The sequence below is a fragment of the Hypanus sabinus genome, chromosome 7, assembly GCF_030144855.1.
Source record: "Hypanus sabinus isolate sHypSab1 chromosome 7, sHypSab1.hap1, whole genome shotgun sequence".
In the NCBI taxonomy this organism is placed as follows: domain Eukaryota; kingdom Metazoa; phylum Chordata; class Chondrichthyes; order Myliobatiformes; family Dasyatidae; genus Hypanus; species Hypanus sabinus.
This window is the reverse complement of record NC_082712.1, coordinates 74,487,858-74,509,953: the sequence shown is the minus strand read 5'-3', so window position 1 is coordinate 74,509,953 and position 22,096 is coordinate 74,487,858. Positions and strand designations below refer to the sequence as shown.

At 40.1% G+C, this 22,096-nt stretch overlaps 1 protein-coding gene across 5 annotated transcripts in view; it reads left to right on the top strand.

Annotated features, from left to right (window-relative positions):
- cntln (centlein, centrosomal protein) overlaps positions 1–22,096 on the top strand; it is a 515,524-nt gene that overhangs the window by 414,890 nt on the left and 78,538 nt on the right. For all 5 annotated transcript variants that reach the window (XM_059974898.1, XM_059974895.1, XM_059974896.1 and 2 more), the window contains 2 exons: positions 138–275; positions 3,511–3,696. In XM_059974898.1, coding sequence (XP_059830881.1) covers positions 138–275; positions 3,511–3,696 — 324 coding nt within the window. The remainder of the gene's footprint in view (positions 1–137; positions 276–3,510; positions 3,697–22,096) is intronic.

Below are 22,096 nucleotides of genomic sequence, written 5' to 3'. Positions count from 1 at the left end.
CACTTTCTCCTTTTATTGTAGATTTCATATTTGAATGTCTAGTGAAATTTTTGCACGGTGATGCAGAGAAATGTAGATAAACCCGGTGGTCAAATATTTCAAAACACGTCAGAGCAGTTATATTTGCTTTTATAAAGGTGAAAAAATTAACTGAAGAAAGTTCTACCAGGAAAGTATTTGCAGAGTCCCTGAAGCAAAGACTTAATGTTGCAACAAAAGAAAGGTCAGCATATGAGGAGATGTACCGTAAAACAACCAAAGAATTGGATAGAAAGGTAAGGCTTGATCAGAACATTATATCAAAGTTGTGACTGCAAGATGTAGGCGAAAAGGGTATTTTCTTGAAAGATGCGGTTTGAACACTTGATTTTAGAGTTTGAAATAATAATATTCAAAATTTGATGTAAAATATTGTTTGAAAATATGTGATTAATAGAATCAGATCTACTTAAAATAATATAAGTTTATTTACATTAGATGCATATTAAATAATGAACTTTAAGCTGAGGCAAAAGCTAACTGAAAAGTTATGTAAACAAGGTCACAAATGAAAACAGAAAGCTGGAAGCATATATTAGGTTAGCCAACATCTGTACAGAAAGAAGTAGGGTAAATGTTTCAAGTCATTTACCTTTAGAACACTTAGTAGTTAGAAATAAGAAGGTTTTAAGATGTAGAAAATATAGAGGAAATGCAAATCCAAAACAATTATCTGAAATTACAAAAGTAATGTGCAAGGAATGCTAGAACTTGAAATTGTTGAACAACTTCAAATCCGTGTTGGTAACCACTACCAACGTACAGCCACCTAATATTTTATACTCTCCGCATAGTTACTAAAAGTATGATCACCAGATCATGCAAAGGGATTTTATCAGGGCTCCTAACCCATCTTCCAATTGCCATTTCATTATTCATAAGTGCCAGTTCTTTGACTTCTGTTATCCCTGTCATCTTAGTGTACATATCCATGTTGGTTCCCATAAAAAGAAGACTAAAGAAGTTGGTAACTTTGAGAACAGGTCACAAATTCCAGATTCAGATTTATTTATCAGATGTACATTGAAACATACAATGAAATGTGCAGTTTGTGTTAACAGCCACCACACCCAAGGATGTGTTGGCAGCAGCACACAAGTGTCATTCCATATTCCAATGCCAACATGCATTCCCACAATGCTCAACATAAGAACTACACAACACAACATAACACAGCACACAATACATGCAACAATAACAGAACAAAACAAAGCAGCAACAGGAAAGTAAGCCCCTTTCCCACTCTCCCAACCCCTCACACACTCAGGCCTCCAAACCCAGGACAGTCCACCTCTGGCCCTCCAATGCTTAGACCTGGACTCTCAAAAAAACAGCATTGAACTTTCAACCTCCAGTCTCTGGCCTAGACTTGCTCTATACCTCTGGATTCACCAACTTCGGTCATTGACCTTTCAGGCTTTCCACCTCTGGACTCACCATGCTTTGTACTTAGACCTTCAGCTTTGCTCTTTGGATTTTGCAGATCTCTGGATAGCAACCAAGGACTTGCTGATTACAAGTTTTATCTTCAGGCCTAGACCCTAGGACTCACCATTATGGGTTTAACTTTCAGGCCTTGACCAACCAGACCTCCGGGATCATTGGCCTTCAGCCTCAGGGCTTGACTTCCAGACTACAAAGTCAGTGGCCTGGGGTTCACCAGCTCTCTTTCCTTTTGTCTGTATACATCTCTGACTCAGGATTTAGCAAACTGTGGAATCGCTGGTCTCCTCAGCATCTGTCAACCCAACTCGACCTGACCCGTGGATCACTGACCGACAACAGCGCATTTCAACCATCTGAAAACCATCTGCTCTATCCCTGCCCCTAAACCCAAAACTGAGCCCTAACTCCACACACTATCCTCAAAATCAAATTAGGAACCTAAAAAAAAACGAATGAGTCTGAGCCACAACATTGATAGACATGGCAGCTTGGCATCAACTTGTCCAGCCCTCACTCTTCATTTACTGCCCTGATTATTTACACTCACTCAACACTGTGCGTAAAGCCCTCATTTGTCCTCTAACTCCTCTTGCTGGCCTTTGGGTTCCCTGATCTTTAAGTGAAGTCAGTGATAGAATTCAACCCTTCAATTGACTAGTACTGTATTTCACCTCCAGCCGGTTACACCAAAGCATGACACAGTGAGTCAGCAGCGTGTGTTTTACCTCCAAAGTATATTCTTTTACATGGATTACAATATACAAGTAAAAAAAGTTGCAGTATATTTAACACTATCAACAAGGGATAACTTTTCAGCCAAACATGTCTTTTACTTGAGTACTGCATCATCACATTGTGCATGATCAGTGCTTAGGAAATCATTGGAAAGTATAAAACCTATCATCAATATGGCACTCATCACTCATTCTGCTTCCTCATTCATAGTGCTACAAACTCCTTATTTCCTAAGCAAGGCATCTCAAGTACATGAAATAAATTATTAAAAGAGCTAGATGCATACTTGAATTGGAGACCTTTGCAGGGTTGTTGATTTTGTGACATTAAATTCATAGCTGTTTCAAATAGCCAGCTCAGATATAGTGCATGTGTTGGCCTCCTTTTATCCTTTAAAATAATATAAATTTCAAGAATTCCTCATCTGTTACATTTTGCATCCACTTGCTGTGCCTCTAAGGTGAAATCAGTAGTTTTGTAGCCACGGAAGTTAATCTATATGCAGTATCTATATTAGATGTCCATAGGATCATAAGCACACCTTTTGTAATGCATCAAAAACATCATCCCCATTGAAATTTGATACATGTGAATTGTTCCTACCATCAATTCAATCATTGCTAGTTTTTATTTCAAGAAAGCTTATTTTATCCTTTTGCTTGTGTTTCTAATGCAGTCCATTCATTTTCAGACATTTCTTTAACAGTGACATGTTTCCTTTACTGTCATAGTTAGACCAATGCTTCTCGGTTCTATCTCCTACCAAAACTGGAAGATCTAGCGTTTATCCTTTCTGGAGTGTCCTGTAGTTACTTATCAGGAACCTTTTGGAGTCTGTCACTCCCAAGCAAAATATGATCAAGCCATCACATTACCATCCATAATAAATATTCACACTCTTCAATGCAGCTGTTAGAAAATTTCCTCAGAAGTTTACCTGTTTCATATCCAGATTATCAAAATATTGACACAAATGCTCAACGCCCACTTGTGCAATTACAGTGAAATCCTTTGCTCTCTTTTGTTTTTATTAATAAGATTATAGTCACATAAATTATCATTCAAGTCCTTTTTTCATTTAATTAAAACTTAAAGTGCATAAAAAGCAAAATGAAGCTCCTCTATGTACATTTTCCTAATGTTCTTGTTTCCAGAAACGCTTGCACAGTAGAATATTACTTCCTTGTAAAGTGAAATATCTGTTAATTGCATTCTTGAGGAATATCATCTTAGGTAATTTTCATTGTTTCACTTGTCTACTTTTTATATAATTGTTTTAATAACATTCAGAATGAAAAACTACATGATCTCAAGACCAAAGTGACTGAGGCAGAATCTGCAATGGCAACACTGGAGACTACAGCGTCACAGCAGATGCATGGACTGGCAATGCAGAGTGAACAGGCTTTAGAAGCTGTTCAGAAGAAATTGACTGCTGCCAATAGAAGAGTGGAAGAATTTGTATCATTTGTTAAGGTGAGCTTTATTATGTTCTCTGATTTTTTTTTGGTCATATACGATACCAGTTACATCCCTGAGCGGTCTTGCAGGCAATCACAATAAATACAAGAAACACAATGAAATGAATGAAACACTACACCCAATGGGACAGATAACAACCAGTGTGCAAATAAAAACAACAAACTGCTAATACAAAAAGAAAGACAGAAAAAAAGAAATGATAATAATAAATAAGCAATAAATATTGAGAACAAGAGATTTAGAGTCCTTAGAAGTGAGTCCATAGGTTGTGGGAACATTGCAGTGATGGGGCAAGTGAAGTTATTCCTTCTGGTTCAAGAGCCTGATGATGGTGTAATGAATGTTCCTGAACCTGGTGGTGTGGGTCCTGAGACTCTATACCACCTTCCCCATACAGCAACAAGAAGAGAGCATGGCCTGGATGGTAGGGGTCCTTTTTAATTTTTAACATGAAGTAGATGCCACGCCGGTGCTTGCCAGCTTTGTGCCTGTTTCAGAGCTAGGAACTGTGGTTCTACTGTAATACAAAAGTAGTATTTGCTGATTTGCCTGCAACTAATCCCTACAGGTATTGATTCAGTAAAATTATAACTAAGTTTGAGACTTCTGATGATCCGTATTTGGACTCTTGAACCTTAGTAAAAGTAAGCAGCCCATGGTTGTTCATTTAAGAGATGCTTTTATAGTTTTATCCCAACAGTATTGTTACCATTGTAATAGAGTGTATGTGGAAGGTAATTTGCAGTTACTTTGGAACTACCACAATAATTGTTATTGTTTATTTTAATAACTGAAATTCCTCTAACTTAACTCCAGTATTTAAACATTCTCCACAGAATTACTCAGGTGGATCATAAAATACTAAAGGTATATAGCCAAAATTACACAATTTGTAATTTGAATTAAAGGAATGTTTTTTGTTAGCTCACAATAAACATGTAATGGCTGAGGAATCAAGCTATTATTTCATTTTGTAATGTTTCATAACAACAGATGTTGATAGTTTGTTGTCATTAGAATAAAGTACCTATCCCCAAAGGCTTTTAATCACATTGATTGTTCCTCTGAATTAACTGAGAAAGAGAAATATCAGTGACCATAGAGAAGTTCACTTTAGCAGCACAATGAATGGCCTTCATATTTATTTTTATTTTAAAAACGTTCTTCCAGTGATCTCAAAATCTTGCTTCCATTAATATGCTGTACTTGTCAATTGAAAATAAATCACAAGGCAATGTTTTTGTAGAATATGAAGTTAGAACAATTGTTTTAGTTTATCTTAGAAAAATGAATGCAAGTAATCTATTTAATGCATTAAATGTGTAATGGATAGACCGAATACTCAGGAGTGTTTAATCCTCTCAAATATTGATCATGACTGGGATTTCTTAGCTATGCTAAAAGCTTTCAATTCTCGTAGCTTGATTGCCACAGGTTCAGTTTTAATGTGTTCTTTTTATCCAGTGGTATTAGCAGTCATTAAAGGTTTCTTCATGCAACTGTGGTCAGAAGTAAGGAAAAGTTTGCTGAGAGGAAACTAGAAAGGACAAAGTATTAGTCTGAGTGTGTCTATATTTCTGCTGTTCTTATCACCAATATGAGTTGATAAACATCAAGAAATTACTTCACTATGATGCTTTTCAGGAGAAGTCTGAAATAAATTCACTTAATCTCCATCAGGATTACTTAGCACTTGGGATTTGGGCAAATTGAATCTGTGTGCATACAAAGCTGAATTGTGGCAGAGAATATCTATTAAGCAGTAAACAGAATAATAAGCTTGGGTGGCTGTTAATGAACTGGATGGCTTAGATCTTGCTGTTTGGGGACATTCTGTTTTGTTAATATGTAAACTAGGGATTATTCTGAACATAGCTACATTTATATCTTATTTGTACATGAAGAAGTAGATTCATAAAACTGGGTCAAAATGCAAATGTTTAGGAATACAGAATAAGTTTTTTTTAACTTGACAATACAACTGCTTTAATTATATGGATTTGTATAAAGTTATCTTAAGAGTGACTGTGCATAGTACTACATCGGGGAAATAAGAGGAAACAGTTTTTGATATTTTATTAAAAATTGTGGAAGACATGGAGGAATGCCATTCAGCCCATCAAGTCTGATTTAGCTACATGCAGGAAATATCCAGCTGATCCCATTTGTCTGTAATATACCCACGGCCCTGAACTATTTCTTCCTTTAAGTATCTTGTCCAACTACCTTTTATTTATTTAGAGATACAACATAACAACAGGCCCTTCTGGCCCAGCCAGTCCATGCTGTTGAATTAAACCTTTGTGACAATTTAACCTACTAACCCCTACTGTGGGAGGAAACCAAAACATCCAGAAGAAACCCACACGGTCACCTGGGGAAGTTGCAGAGGTATTCCGAACATGGAGAGATGTGCAGATGGGGCTGGGCGGGGCATACCTGAACATTACAGCAACTGTTAAAGGCTCATTCAAAAATTCATTGGTTCCTTTTTGCCCTCCTAGTTGTTTAAAGTTCTTTCCTATACACTATAAAATTTTCAACAGAGTCCCTCAATTCCAGTAGTCTATGCCTGCCGCATGCTCCCGTTTATTATCCAATCAAATGTTTAATACATTTTGTCATCCAAGGTTCCTTAATCTTGATATTTCTCCATTTCAGCCTTACTACAGTATGCCGGCCCTAAACTCTCTTTTAAAAAAATCTCACTTGTCATCTGTTGATAAAAGACTCTTAACTTACTTCCACCTGGTCTTCTGGCTATTTCAATCATTCTCATCTGAATTTTAGACCTTAGCCGGTTGAATAACCTTGTGCCTTTGCACAACTACTTGAAACGACAGAATTACTGTATGTTCACTGTTTCCAAAGTATTTCCTCACTGACAATTCCACCATCCTGCCCAGTATTATTTCTAATTTAAGGTTGAGTACTGCCCCCTCTCTAGTCGGACTATCTACATATTGTCTCACTAAAACTTCCTTGAATATTCTTTACAAATTCCACTCCAGTTTCGCTCTTTGGTCAAGCAATTTCAGTTAATATTAGGAAATCCACGACTCTGACACAATTACTCTGATGCCTGTTTGTAATTTGTTTACATTATCTGTTTCTCTGTTCTTGCTGACTGTTGGAGGTCTACAATATCATGCTACCAATGTATTCACCTCTTCTCTTATTGATCCATGCCCGAAAGTCACCAGATTTACCTGTGAGATTCCTTGCATTAAAGCCAATGCATTGAGCCTGCCAGCCTTCCCATGCTCTTGAACCTGTTTGCTCTGCGCAGTAGACTTGCTTGACTTAATCTCTGTACTTTTCTCCCTGCCTGGTGAATTGCTACTATGTTTTCCACACCCCTATCAAATTAGTTACATGTTTCAATGTAGTGTGAGCAAACTTTGCTGCAATAATATTGGTCCTCATCAGTTTAGTTGTAACCTGTCCACTTTGTATAGTTCTTACTTGTCCCAGAAATTATCCTTATGATCATTGGAAATTTGGGTGGAAAAACGAAAGATGGAATTTAATCTGGAAAAGTGTGAGGTGTGCATCTGGAGAGGTCAGATGCACAAGGAATGTATGCAGATGTTTCCAGGACTCTTTTGTTGGTGCTGTTTCCAGGTTGGTGGTGTTGTTTCTGGGTAGTAGATGAGGCTAAAGAGAGGGTGATATAAAATTATAAGAGGGATAGACAGAGTTTGTACTCTCTAAGTAGAGGGTGTATGTTTAGAGTAATGAGGAAGTTTATAAAGAGGATCTGAGGAAGAACTGTTTCACCTAGAGGTTGGTGGTGTGCTGCCTCAAGGATGATGAAGACAGGTATGTTTGCTATTTAAGAAGTATCTGGACCAGCACTTGCATCAAGGAACAGAAGGTTAGCAACCTAGTGCTGGTAAATGGGATTATTATGGGCTTTGATGGTTGGCTTAAGCATGGATGGGCAAACGACATGTTTGACTCCAATTATGTTATCCAGTGCCTCCTTTACACTGGATTGCTGAATTTTATCAACAACAATACCAGATTAACTGATCTCCCACTCCATTTTCCCTTGTTTCTTAATATATGATGTTAGATTTGCCACTTTTCAATCTGCCATGGCCATTTCAAACTATTGTTTTCTATGGCAGAAGATGTACAGGGTTCATTCCGTGCCTGAAATATTTAATCCTCTTTATATTTTCTGGGTTTATTCTTCTCAACTTGCATTTATTTTTGCCAATTTCTTTCATTTTACATAGTTGTGGAAACTTTTTTTTAGATATTTATCTCAGGATTGTATACTGCGTGCATACTTTGACAATAAAGGTACTTTGAACTTTGAAATGTCTTCTCCCCTTTTTATCAGTCTTTGGTCAATTATTATTCCTGCTTCCTAAAACTTATCTGACTTGTACTTTATGATATTGTTATACAGTATTTTATAAACAAGCATGAGAGTTTGTCGCAGTTCACTCTCTTTTCTTGTGGATTTAGAACTGCTATGGTCATGCATCATTTTGAGACCAGTAATGTAAGAAGTAGAAATATTTCTGAAAATGAAGTTTATATTGAATAGTAGGGCTGAAGGGATTTTATAATTCATTGATTTCACCTCAGTGGATTCTTTCCTCTCCTACTCACCCTTTGTATCTTCACGGGCTCCGTAGTATTCAAAATGAACTGATTCATGAACACTCAGACTTGGCAGAGGTCAGGCAAGCATAAGGCACAAAACACTCAGATGTGATTATGGGCAAACAAGCCGACCAGGAGTGAGTCAGTTACAATTACAATTCACTCCTGTATTGTGTATACCATTTACAGCAGTGGGGGAAAAAAAAAACTGGATTTCTCCTTTTATTCTCATGGTCTCATCCAGAAAAGACACCATTACAACTCATTTTATCACATGGTAGTTTATTCCAATGTTTCCCATTTATAAAACTGCATTGTTTTCATGTATTTGCGTGGATGTTATGAACTTTGTTGTACTGTATGCTGCTTGATTATGGAAGTGCAAACACAAAAACATTTTTTTAAGAATACATCTGTTATACCGAGCTCTTCAATTTAAGTTTTGCCGCCCATTTGTTTCTTCTTCAATCCTACAGTAGTGCAAACATTCTTCTGAATATTTATGCTTGCTGTTTGTAGTTATGGTGATCACTTTGATGTGTGCTTTCAGAACTAATAAAGAGTCTTTAACCTGAAATGTTAACAATGTTTCTCTTTCCACAGATGCTGTCTAGCCTTCTAGTATCTTCTGTTTTATTTCAGATTGTCTGCATCTGCAGTTTTTGATTTTCATTAAGTTGGGGGAATCCCAATAAGAACGGGCTCCATGTGTAGCCCAATGGGGTAAACTAACTCATTCAGCCTTACAAACCTGTTGTTAGTTCCAGACTTTCCATATTTTAACAACTGAATACTGTTATCAGTTCAGAAATGTCATCAGCAGCCAGGACAATGTGTTCTGACATCTTTCTTTAACTAGATCCATCAGAATGTTTTATCTATAGGTTGAGTTCATTTGTGTGAATATTACATCTTATACTGCATTTTGAAGTATTTTAAGGTTTGTCACAAAAATAGCTTATCATTTAGTCATTTCATGCAATTAAGCATTCTCTGGCAAGGATACCTTGGTAAATTGGGTGCCATTTATTAATGATAAAACATTACTGTTGTCTATTTGTAATGTGATTTCAGTAAGTTATTTTGTAAAGTATCCTTGGGGTAGTATTAGTGAATCCACAATCAAACTGGTTGACGCAAAGGCAGGACATGTTCATCACCATTCCATGTTACAAATTTATTGTTTAAAGTTAGAAATGTCAGAAAGATGGTCAATGGAGACGAGACACTTTTACAAACGTGTGGCTGGAAATCAGCTGATTCTCTGAGTTTTCTTATTTGCCATCAATCCAATGCTAGCCAAACATCTGGCAGTGTATTAGGTACCTGCTCTGGAGTCTGAGAAAATGTGATGTGACATCTGTAATGAGATCTTCAAGCAAACGAACTTAAATGCAGAGTAAACTTGAGACTCGAAGGTAGAAAGTTACAATGAGGATTTATTTGAAGAACATAACAGAAGAATAACAAATTACTCAGAGCTTAATTACTCGAGAGAGCTAGAGTACACAGAATGTCAGTTCACTCGGAACCCAACTTCAGGACTCAGAGATGAATGCTTGTTGTGACAAATTTAAATAGTGCATATAGCATGGGATCCCTTTGCGTATCAAAATCAAAACACCTAGTAAACTAAAACAGGATGAGTGAGAAACCCACATTCAAAGAACAAGTGGCATATAAGCAGAAGGAAAACTTAACAACTAAATCAGTCACTTAACAAATTCTAATTAAAACAAATCAGTGATGTTCAGGTGCGTCGGAACATCGGGGCTTGATGCTCTCCAGTGCCTATGCTGGTCCAAAGAGTTCATGATACAGCCATCCCACTCCCTCCTATGGCTGGCACCTGACTGCCCAGAGCAATCTGGTTATCTGCTATAATAGTCCATAATTAACTGAGGATCCAATATATAGGAGGGAACCTAGCATCTCTCCTCTGGTCCATAACCCTCCCCGTCCAAGCGGTGCTGTACTATACCGATTAATACATGCATTATGGAAAAGTAACCACTGATAACCAAGGATTAGGGGAATATCTAGAGAGTGAATCAGGTGGAATTGAATCATCTCCTTGTGCATCCCAATCATTAACTTGAGAGGAACGGAAAGATAAAAAATTTGTCCAGGTCCTAATGGTCTCCCATCCAGGGCCATAGCAGTGAGTTGCTGGTTCAGATGTAATTTAGGATCTTGGATCCTCGCGACCAGTCCAAGATCTAAAAGACTCCCTCCCACTTCAGGGTCTGCTAATGCCCAAGGGAATGTTGATGTTCTGATCAGGACAATATGGAAGGTAGCACCACTCCAGAATTCATTGGACTAGGAGAGAGTCTTGAGACCATCACAGTTCTCCCCTCACAGGACGGTCCTAGGAATTTCAGATTCAGTTTATTGTCATTTAGAAACCATAAATGCAATGCAGTTGAAAAATGAGACAACGTTCTCCGGAATGATATCATAAAAAAGCACACGGCAAAACAGACTACACAAGAAAAACCACATAACGTCTGGTAATCCCCAATCCAGAGTCCGGAGAGGCTGCTGCGTATCAATATTGCGCTACCATCTTAGCACATTCCCCGGAAAGGAACTCCAAACCCATCAGACAAAACAAGACTACCCAGACACACCAAGTCAAGACACCAGCACTACCACCCAACAAACCAAAAACCTATACAAAACCACATAGTTATAGTTAACATTTAGTTGCAACAGTGCAGACAATATCATAATTGATAAAAGACTAACTGACAAAAACCACATAATTATAACACATAGTTCCAACAGTGCAAGGCAATACCATAATCTGATAAAGAGCAGTCCATGGCACGGTAAAAAATCTCAAAGTCCCAACAACCCATCATCTCACACAGACAGTAGAAGGAAGGAAAACTCTTACTGCCATGATCCTCCAGCGCTGCAACCTTGTCGATACAGCCCCTGGAAGCACCCGACAGCCAACTCTGAGTCTGTCCGAAAACTTCGAGCCTCCGACCAGCCCTCCGACATCGAGCACCGAGCACCATCTCTGCTGAGCGCTTCAACCCCAGCCCCGGCCACCAAGCAACAAGCAAAGCCAAGGATTTGGGGCCTTCCTCCTGGAGATTTTTCAATCGCACAGTAGCAGCGGCAGCGAAACAGGCATTTCAAGTTTCACCAGATGTTCCTCTGTGCTTCACACGTCCGTCTCCATCAGATCAGGATTGTACATGGCATCCTACTTGACAGATTACAGATATTCATTCCAAAGTGGCCGCTGCGCGCTGCTGCGTCACACCACCATCTTAATATATTCCTGACAACTCGTGACAAGAGACTAGAAAATGACCAACCTTACTGCAGTATGAGCAGCTCCTTTGCTTTACACATTTTTCTCACTCTGCTGGGAAGAGCGGGTTTTTCCCAGCTGTACGGGCTGCTCTGGATATGACTAAGTGGATCTGGGTTGAGACTTGGATTGTGGAACTGGAGAAACCATTGGGTGATTTTTGAGAGTGGGCTGTCTGGGTGAACTCACCACGCTTTTCCTTCCTTCTTTAAGACATGCTATCAATTCTAAAAGTCATATCCATTAACTCCTCCAAATCCTCTATTGGATCCCTGGTTGTTAGGACATCCTTGAGTTGGTCATTTAATCCTTGTTGAAACAAGGGATTTGCCTGCATGTTTCACCCACTCTTTGCTGCCAAGGTCCAGAACTCAGTTAAACAGTAGGCAGCAGATCAAGCCGCTTGACACAAGTGGAGCAGCTTGCTGGCTACCTTTGGATCGCCAGCGAGGGAAAGAACATCCTCACCATAGTACTTAAAAGTAAATTGATATCAAAACACACAGAAGAGTCCTTATCCCATAAGGCTGCAGCCATGAAAGGGCCCTGCCCAAGAGGAGAGAAATTATGTAAGCTGCTTTATTCCTGTCTGAGGGGAAGTAACTTGAACATTAGAGAACACTGATCTAGGAAACCATGGTAAGACTTATTGTTTTTCTGTGGGGCCAGCAGGTTAATTGATCTCTCATGGTGGCTCTGGGCTGGAAAAGCAGGAGGCACGGGCAAATGCTCTGAACCAGTGTCAGAGCTTTTCTGCAATGATGCTCGTATCTCTTGGAGTAAGTGTTCATGTCGTCCAGCTGCCTCTCCTTGGCAGGTCATTGCTGTACATAATTGATGAAACTCCACTTGGTCCATGATGGCTGAGTCCTGCTGTGATGACGTCTTCAGGCAAATGGACCCAGGAGCAGAGTAAACACAAGACTCAAAAGTAGAAAGTAACGAAGAGGATGTATTTGAAGAACAAATGATTCAGAACGTACTTACTCTTGGCGGCTGGAGCACAGAGAATGTTAGTTCACTTGGAACCCAAATTCAGGACTCAGTGATGAATGCTTGTCGTGAATAATTTAAATAGTGTATATAGTACAGGATCCCCTCGTGTATCAAAATCAAAACCCAGTAAACTAAAACAGGATGCGTGAGGAACCCACATTCAAAGAACAAGCAGCATGAAAATCAGAAGGAAAACTTTACAAATAAATCAGCCATTTAGCAAATTCTAGTTAAAGCAAATCAATGATGTTTAAGTGCGTCAGGGTGCTGAGCCCAATGCTCTCCAGTGCTCCGTGTTGGTCCAAAGAGGTCATGACAAGTTCAAGTGGAATTAGTGGAGGAAAGAAAATTAAGTAAATATTCTGAGTAATGCAGAGTTTTTTAAATAAGGTTGGGTGGGGGTGGGGGGAGGAAGACCTAAACATGTAAACAGACTGATTTGTTAATATATGATCTTCTTTCCAAATAATCATTCTGCCAGTGAAGTATCGTTGAATTACAACATGACCTTGGCCATTCAGGTTCTGAATTAGTTGTTGACTCGAAATCTTCCATAATTATCAGTTAAACAAATTGAAGTCCAGTATGGGAGATACATCTAGACACATAAGGTCAAGTAAATATATGGAGTAGGAGGCATTGACACATATTAGGATATTCAGTTGTGTATTCTTAATAACTTGCAACTTTATGTGATTGATCTTGCTTATTTAAACCAAATTTTGTCATCCAATATCTTTTAGAATTAAGATCAAATTCAAGTTCAAGTTTATTGCCATCTGGCTGTACATACTGTATATACAACCAAACATATATCACGCACAACACAAAACTAAATATGACCACAAATAAGTCAATAACGTGTCATTCAAAATGCATGTGAAGTGTGCAACACAGCTTGATGTCTTGGTGACGAGATCTTGGTGGTGGCAATGTCTTCATTAGTCTCATTGCCTCGGGGTAGAAGCTTTTACCCAGTCTGGCAGTCCTAGTCCTGATGCTATGATTACTTCATAAAGGGAAATAGTATGGAAACGGTGTCCTTTGGCTCACCAAATCCACACTGATTATTGAGCACCTACTTAATCTTATATTAAACCCAATTTTTTAAGATTCTCCTGTTCTCATCAACTCCCCCCCCACCCCCAGATTGACCCTGCACATTAGGGGCAGTTTATAGCACCCAATTAAACTTACCAACCTGCACATATTGGGGATGTAGGTGAAAACCGGAGTATCTCACAAGAATCCACGCAGTTTCAAGGAAAACATGGACCTGTGCCACTGTGGCTTCTGTGGTTATTAAAATTCTTGGCCAGGCTTTTGTGATTAAACTTAGCCGGGGCCTGTTTTTAATAGTGTTATTTCTAGTTCATGGTCCAGAAACTTCCAGGTAAGGGGTGCACTTTCTCTCTGGAGTCATCATTGGACTGTTGAAATGGCTACTTTCTAAACTGACCGGTGTTCGGCCTTATATAAAGGTCCTGTTAACGTACAGGAAATGTAAACTTATCACTGACCACAAATGTGAAATATACTTGCTTTCCCCATGCCATATAGGAAATGTGGGGAGGGAAGACATGCAGAAATGCCCTGTTTGTACCCAGTAGAAGATGCCTGCACCCTTGCTGGAACCAAAAAAAAATCCATCAACATCCATCGCACTAGTTCTCTAAATGTATCCATATATCGTGTATACAGGATGTCCACAGGTCCGGTGTTTGTAATCCAGAGAGGGCTTGTATTTAGAAAAATTGCTTCCACTGTGAGAGCAGTGGATATCAGGGTACCTCAAAGGCTGAACAGCAGCTGCCTGCATTGAAAGTGGTGCCCACATTACAAAAAATAATTTTACAAAACATAGCAATGATAACAATGTTCGACTATGTTAGCTCCAGAGGATTTTAACAGTAAATTAATATAACTTGTACTGTACCTAACTAAATATGACTTCTGTAACTTAATTAACTCCCAGCATATTTTGTACATTAATTAGTCTAATTTTTCTTTAATATCCTATTAACCAATTTCTATAATGAATTCCCAAATTTCTACATTCTGAGTAATGCATTCTTGCATCATGTGTAACCTCCATTTAGTCCCTGATATGTATATTTCATTACCTTATAAAATATATTTCAACTTTAGATAGTCCAGGAAGAGGACTATTAACGATACAGCAGAATTATAGATCAGTTACAGATATGGGCAGAGAAGTGGCAGATGGTGTTTCATCTGGGCAAGTGTAAGATAAGACCATAAGGCAAGGGAGCAGAATTATGTCACTCAGCCTATTGAATCTGCTCGGCCATTCCATGGTGGCTGATTTATTATCCCTCCCAACCCCATTCTCCTGCCTTCTCCCTGTTATCTTTGATGCACTGACTGAGAACCTATCAGCCTTTGCTTTAAGTATACTCAGTGACTTGGCCTACTCTACTGCCATCTGTGACAAAGAGTTCCAGAGATTCACCACCCCCTGGCAAAAGAAATTCCTCCTCATCTCTGTTCTAAATGGATGACCCTCTATTCTGAGGCTGTGCCCTCTGGTACTAGATTCATCCACTATAGGAAACAGTCTCTCCAATTCCACTCTCTCTGCCTTTCAATATTTAATAGGGTTCAATGAGAATTGCTCCCCTCGTTTTTCTAAACTCTAGTGAGTACAGGCCCAGAGCCATCAAGCACTCTTAATACATTAACCCTTTCATTCCTGGAATCATTCTCATGAACATCTGCAGGACCCTCTCGAATACCAGCACAAGTTTTCATAGGTAAGGGTACTCCAAGTGTGGTCTCACCAGTGCTTTATAAAGCCTCAGCATCACATCCCTACTTTTATATCCTAGTCCTCTCAAAATGAATGCCAACATTGTATTTGCCTTCGATACCACTGACTCAACCTGCAAGTTAACTTTTAGGAAATCCTGCACAAGGACTACCAAGTCTCTTGATTGTTGAATTTTCTCCGTTTAGAAAATAGTCTATGCCTTTATTCCTTCCATCAAAATACATTACCTAATCAATTTTAGTTCATTGTACAACATCCAATCCAGAATCCAAAAATCCAGATGGATGCAAAATGCTTATTTAATTCATTCTCCATGTCCTTCCCCTCCATTACCACCTCTTCAGTGTCATTTTCCAGTGGTCCGATATCTACTCTCCCTTCTCTTTTACTCTATATATCTGCTGCTGTTCTTCAGGATGCCACATCAGACCTGAAGCCAGGGGTCTTCCTACAAGCAAGGGTTGATGGTGGCTCTTCAACCGCGCAAGACTGAGAGCAAAAACAAAAGTCAGGGACATTGTGGTGCATGAGCTACAGTTTGCTGATGACTGTGCACTGGTTGCCCACTCTCTCGAAGACTTACAGGAGATCACCAGACGCTTTGCCAAGGCAGCTAAAAGCCTCGGACTGACAATCAGCCTGAAAAAGACGGAAGTTTTGTACTAGCCGGCTCCTGTCAAGCTACGAAGAACCAACTGTCCTCACTGATGACACTCGTCTCAATGCTGTCAACAAGTTTTGCTACCTGGGCAGCATAATAGCATCAAACACGATGAAATCTGCAGATGCTGGAAATCCAAGCAACACACACAAAATGCTGGTGGAACACAGCAGGCCAGGCAGCATTTATAGGAAGAAGTACAGTCGACATTTTAGGGGGAGACCCTTTGTCAGGACTAACTGAAAGAAAAGATAGTAAGAGATTTCAAAGTAGGAGGGGGAGAGGGAAATCCGAAATGATAGGAGAAGACAGGAGGGATGGGGTGAAGCTAAGAACTGGGAAGGTGATTGGCAAAAGGGATGCAGAGCTGGAGAAGGAAAAAGATCATGGGACGGGAGGCCTGGGGAGAAAGAAAGGGGGGAGAAGAGCACCAGAGGGAGATGGAGATCAGGCAGAGAGAGGAAAAAAAGGGGGAGGGGGAAAAATAAATAAATCGGGGATGGGGTAAGAAGGGGAGGATAAGTGCCCCTTGTAAGCGGAACAAGTGCTACACCTACCCTTACACTTCCTCCCTCACCACCATTCAGGGCCCCAGACAGTCCTTCCAGGTGAGGGGACACTTCACCTGTGAGTTGGCTGGTGTGGTATACTGCGTCCAGTGTTCCTTGTGCGGCCTTTTATGTATTGGTGAAACCCAACACAGACTGGGAGACCGTTTCGCTGAACACCTACGCTTGGATCACCAGAAAAAGCAGGATCGCCCAGTGGCCACACATTTTAATTCCACATCCCATTCCCATTCTGATATGTCTATCCATGGCCTCCTCTATTGTCAAAATGAATCCAAACTCAGGTTGGAGGAACAACACCTTATATACCGTTTGGGTAGCCTCCAACCTGATGGCATGAACATTGACTTCTCTAACTTCCGTTAATGCCCCTCCTCCCCTTCTTAACCCATCCCTGATTAATTTTTTTCCCCTCCCCTTTTTGTTCTCTCTCTGCCCATCACTCTGCCTGTTCTCCATCTCTCTCTGGTGCTCCCCTCCCCCTTTCTTTCTCCCTAGGCCTCCCGTCCCATGATCCTTTCCCTTCCCTAGTTCTGTATCCCTTTTCCCAATCACCTTTCCAGCTCTTAGCTTCACCCCACCCCCTCCGGTCTTCTCCTATCATTTCACACTTCCCCCTCCCCCTCCTACTTTCAAATCTCTTACTATCTTTCCTTTCGGTTAGTGCTGATGAAGGGTCTTGGCCCAAAACGTCAACAGCACTTCTCCCTATAGATGCTGCCTGGCCTGCTGCATTCCACCAGCATTTTGTGTGTGTGGCATAATAACATTCTCAGCTTCTCTAGATGTAGAGATTGAGTCAAGAAACAGAAAAGCTTGCTTTGCCTTTGGTCAGCTGAAAGATCGAGTCTGGTCACAGAACATCAGGTTGGCCACCAAGTGCAAGGTATACAGGGCCATTGTCGTATCAGCCTTGCTATACGGATGTGAGACGTGGTGCCCATATCAGAGTCACTTACGCCAGCTTGACCGGCTGCAGCAGTGTCACCTATGTTCTCTGACGAAGGTCACCTGGCGAGACAAGGTCTCCTATACCGAGGTCCTCTCTTGAGCCGGAATGCCAGCAATTGAGGCAAAGGGGGATCTTGAAGTTCAGGGCTATAGTTCACTGACAGTAACTACACAAGTGGACAGGGTGTTTGAGATGCTTGTCTTCATATTAGGGGTGTTGACCAAAAGAGTGAGGAAGTCATACTGCACATATATGAAATATTAGTCAGACTACATGTAGAGTATTACATGCAGTTGTAGTCACCCCATTATAGGAAAGATGTGAAGTGAGTGTAGAGTTTTACCAGGATCTTTCCTGGATTAGTGGGTATGAGCTAATGGTTGGACAAACTTGGATTGTTCCCCCAGAGCACTGAAGGTTGAATGGCAGCACTTTCTTTAAAAATTGTGAGTGGCATAAAGGAGGTAAAACGTTAAATACTAGAGGACATGATTTTAAGTTTGGGGGGAGGGAATGAGCAAATATTTAAAGGCGATGCAAGGGACACATTATTTTTTTTACACAGAAGTGGTGCCTGGAAGAGATTTGCAGGTGTACGAGTGTATGCAGGCAGTTTGGTGGAATTTAAGAGGCTTTTAGATATACACATGAATATGGAGGGAGATGGGTGGTACACAGGAGGAGGAAATTAGTTTCAAGATTGGCACAACATCATTAGCCAAGTAGCCTGTCTAGTGCTGTACTGTCCAAATGCTTACTTCTGTTCCTCCATTCTTCATTCTGAATCCAAACTATTGCATACAAATTCTATAGATGGTGAAATTGATTATAAATTATGAACAGTAATAATAAGTACTGGCACTGATCACCGGAGATAATTCTAAAACTGTTCTATTTTATTTAAATGTTTAAGTTCTGTTACTTATTTGGATTTATCATGGAATTCTGTATGACTACTTTTCTGATTTACCATGTTCTTTTTAATATTTTGCTATTCATAATTAATTATACACCAGTTCATCAGCGATTTGTGCATAATTTTAAGTTTAGCAGTTGTGTTAAAATTGTTTGAAAATAGAACATTTATATTGACTTATTGGGAGCTAGTTGATATAGAGTATTTGGATTCTAGAAAATATTCAGTAAGGTGCAATTCAAAAGAAATCCTGCACAATCCTACATAGCATTGGGGGTAATTTGCATGGAAGGACATGTGGCTTAGGAACAGAAAACAAGGTGTTGGAATAACTCTCGTTATTTTAAAATTAACAACTGGTATCCAGAGGGATGCCCTAGTGTCAACTATGTTGACATGGATGAAGGAACTGAGCGTACTGTAGCAAAATTTGCTAATGATACAAAGGTGAAGGTGAACGAGAAGATCTAGCAGAAGGATATTCACTCAGTGGCTGCTTGATTAGGTTCACATGGACACCTGCTGGTTAATGCAAATATCTAATCAGCCAATCACGTGACAGCAACTCAATGAGTAAAAACATGCAGACTGTGCCAAGGGGTTCAGCTGTTGTTCAGAACAAATATCAGAGTGGGGAATAACTGTGATTTAAGTGATGTTGACTGTGGAATGATTGGTACCAGACAGGGTGATATGAGTATCTCAGAAACTGCTGATCTCCTGGGATTTTCATGCACAACGGGCTCTAAAGCTCTAGAAAATGGTAAGAAGTGAGTGTCAGTTAATGCCTTGTTAATGAGAGAGGTCAGAGGAGAATAGCCAGACTCGTTCAAGCTGATAGGAAGGAGAAAGTAACTCAAATAACCACATGTTATAACAGTGATGTACAGAAGAACATCTCTGAATGTTCAGCATGTCGAAACTTGAAGTGGATGGGTTACAGCAATGTAAGTCCACACCGGGTCCCAGTCCTGTACCTAATAAAGTGGCCACTGAGTATAGATAGAATAGGTGAGTGGGCAAGAAGATGGAGTATCATGTGGAAAAGTGTGAGGTTATCCACCTTGGAAGGAAGAATGAAAATGCAACTTACTTTCTAATATTTAGAGTACAAAATATTATGGTATAACTGAATCTGGATGACCAACTACACGTTTGTACATAAAACACAAAAAGTAAGCACGATGATACAGTTAATAACTTGGAAGGCTAATGGAATGTTCTCATTTATTACAAGGAGTCTGAAGTATAAAAGTAGGGAAGCTTCAATGAAACTGCAAGGTGGTGGTGACACCTAATTTGGAACGTAACATACTGTTTGGAATATAGTACCTCAAGAACTGTCATCTCAAGGCCCAACCAGAAGTTCTGGCTGAATGCAGAGAAGTACTCCCTACTAAAAACCCAGTGACAGAACAAGTCTTAGAGCAACTAGAAGAAACCTCATCTTCGACATCAAGAGGGCAAAGATCACCTACGTACAAAAAAATTCAGGATCAACTATCTGATAACGATCCTCTGCATATGTGGCTGATCATCAAGGGTATTTCTGACTACACAAGGAAAATTAGCATCAAACGTACCAGTCACACCTGCCTCTCTGATGCTCTAAATGACTTTTATGCACACTTCAAGGCATGGAACACAAAGCTGGCTACAAAAGCTATCCCCCTCTCATGCCACTGTCTATAACAGCAGCAGACATGAGAAAGGCTCTGCAGAGTCACCCCCAAAAGGCGGCTGGTCCAGACGACATTGCAGGCCGAGTACATAAGGAGTGTGTGCACCATCTCACTGAAGACTTCACGGACATCTTCAACACTTCACTCATCCAGACTGCTGTTCCTACATGCATCAAATCAGCCACCATCATCCCCATGCCAAAGAACTTTACACCTACCTGCCTGGTAGCACTGACACCAATCATCATGAAGTGCTTTGAAACATAGAAAAACTACAGCACAACATTGGCTATTTCGCCCACAATGCTGTGCTGAACATGTATTTATTTTAGAAATTGCCTAGGATTTCCCATAGCCCACTATTTTTACAAGCTCCATGTACCTATCCAGTGTCTCTTAAAAGGCCCTATTGTATCTGCCTCCACCACCATTGCCAGCAGCCCATTCCTTGCACTCACCACTGTCTGTGTAAAAAATCCTACCCCTGTGTAATGTCTCAGGTGTAACATTGCCAATTGATGCAGTGTGTCACCCCTTGTGTGCCTCAAGTCTGAATCCTGCTGCTGATAATGGCCTCCAGTGAGATTGTGAACAGCTGGTTATGGCACGTAAACTCTTAAGTCTGCCACACTGGACACTCACCAGTATTCTTACCGACAGAACTGCCCTACGACAGATGACATAGCATCTGTTAAACACATGGCCCTGGCACACCTGGAAAACAATGACACGTATGTCAGAATGCTGCTTTTGGATCTTAGTTTGGCATTTAACACTATTGCTCCACAGAGCTTGGTGAACAAACTCCTTCTCCTCAGTCTAAATACACCACTGTGCACCTGGGTGCTGGACTTCCTCAACACACACAGGTAGTCAGGATGCACAATCACTCCTCTCTCCCTATCATCCTCAAAACAGGTGCCCCCAGGGCTGAGTGCTGTGCCCCTTGCTATACACCCTGCTCACATATGACTGCACGGCCAAATTCCTGAGTAATCATGTTGTCAAGTTTGCCGATCACATGGCAGTGGTAGGGCTCATCGCCAACAACAATGAGATGGCCTTTTGAAAGGAAGTGGAAAAGTTAGAGAGCATGTGAACAAGCTGCATCACTACTTGCTACAGAAGCTACACTGCAATGGACTGGAAGGCTCTATAAAGTGCCCAATGCATCTCTGGCACCAGCGATTATGTACATTTATATAGAAAGGTTCAAATTTCAAAGTAATTTTCTTATTAAAGTACACATATGTCACCGTATACAACTCTGAAAAAAGTAATAATAATAAATAAATAAGCAGTAAACATGGTGAGCATGAGACGAAGAGTCCATAGATTGTGAGAACAGTTTAGTGATGGGGCAACTGAAGTTATCTCCGCTGGTTCAAGAAACTGATAGTTGAGCATTAACCTGGAAAAGAGCCAGGAACATCATGAAGGATCCCACCCACTCTGCTCATGGATTGTTTGTCCCACTCCCGTCAGGGAGGAGTTGATATAGCATCCACACCAGAATGACAGGACTCAAAAACCGTTACTTACACCAAGCAGTAAAGCTGATCAACACCACCACCCACTAACCCACCCATCACCACTACTTTATTATTTCCTGTCAATCACCTTTTGTACAGATACTCCTGTGCCTCACATCACTTTATAGGCATGCTATTTTACGTATTGATATTTATTGTGTTTTATTATTTTTATTATTACTTTTTTTATCTTTTGTGTTTTTTGTGCTTCGGATCTGGAGAAACAATAATTTTATTTTTATTTGCGCTTGTGTACAGGAAATGACATTAAACAATCTTCAAACAGTGTTGATCTTCATGTTTAATGAAGAATGTGCTTGCATTGGAGGCATTTTAGATGTGAT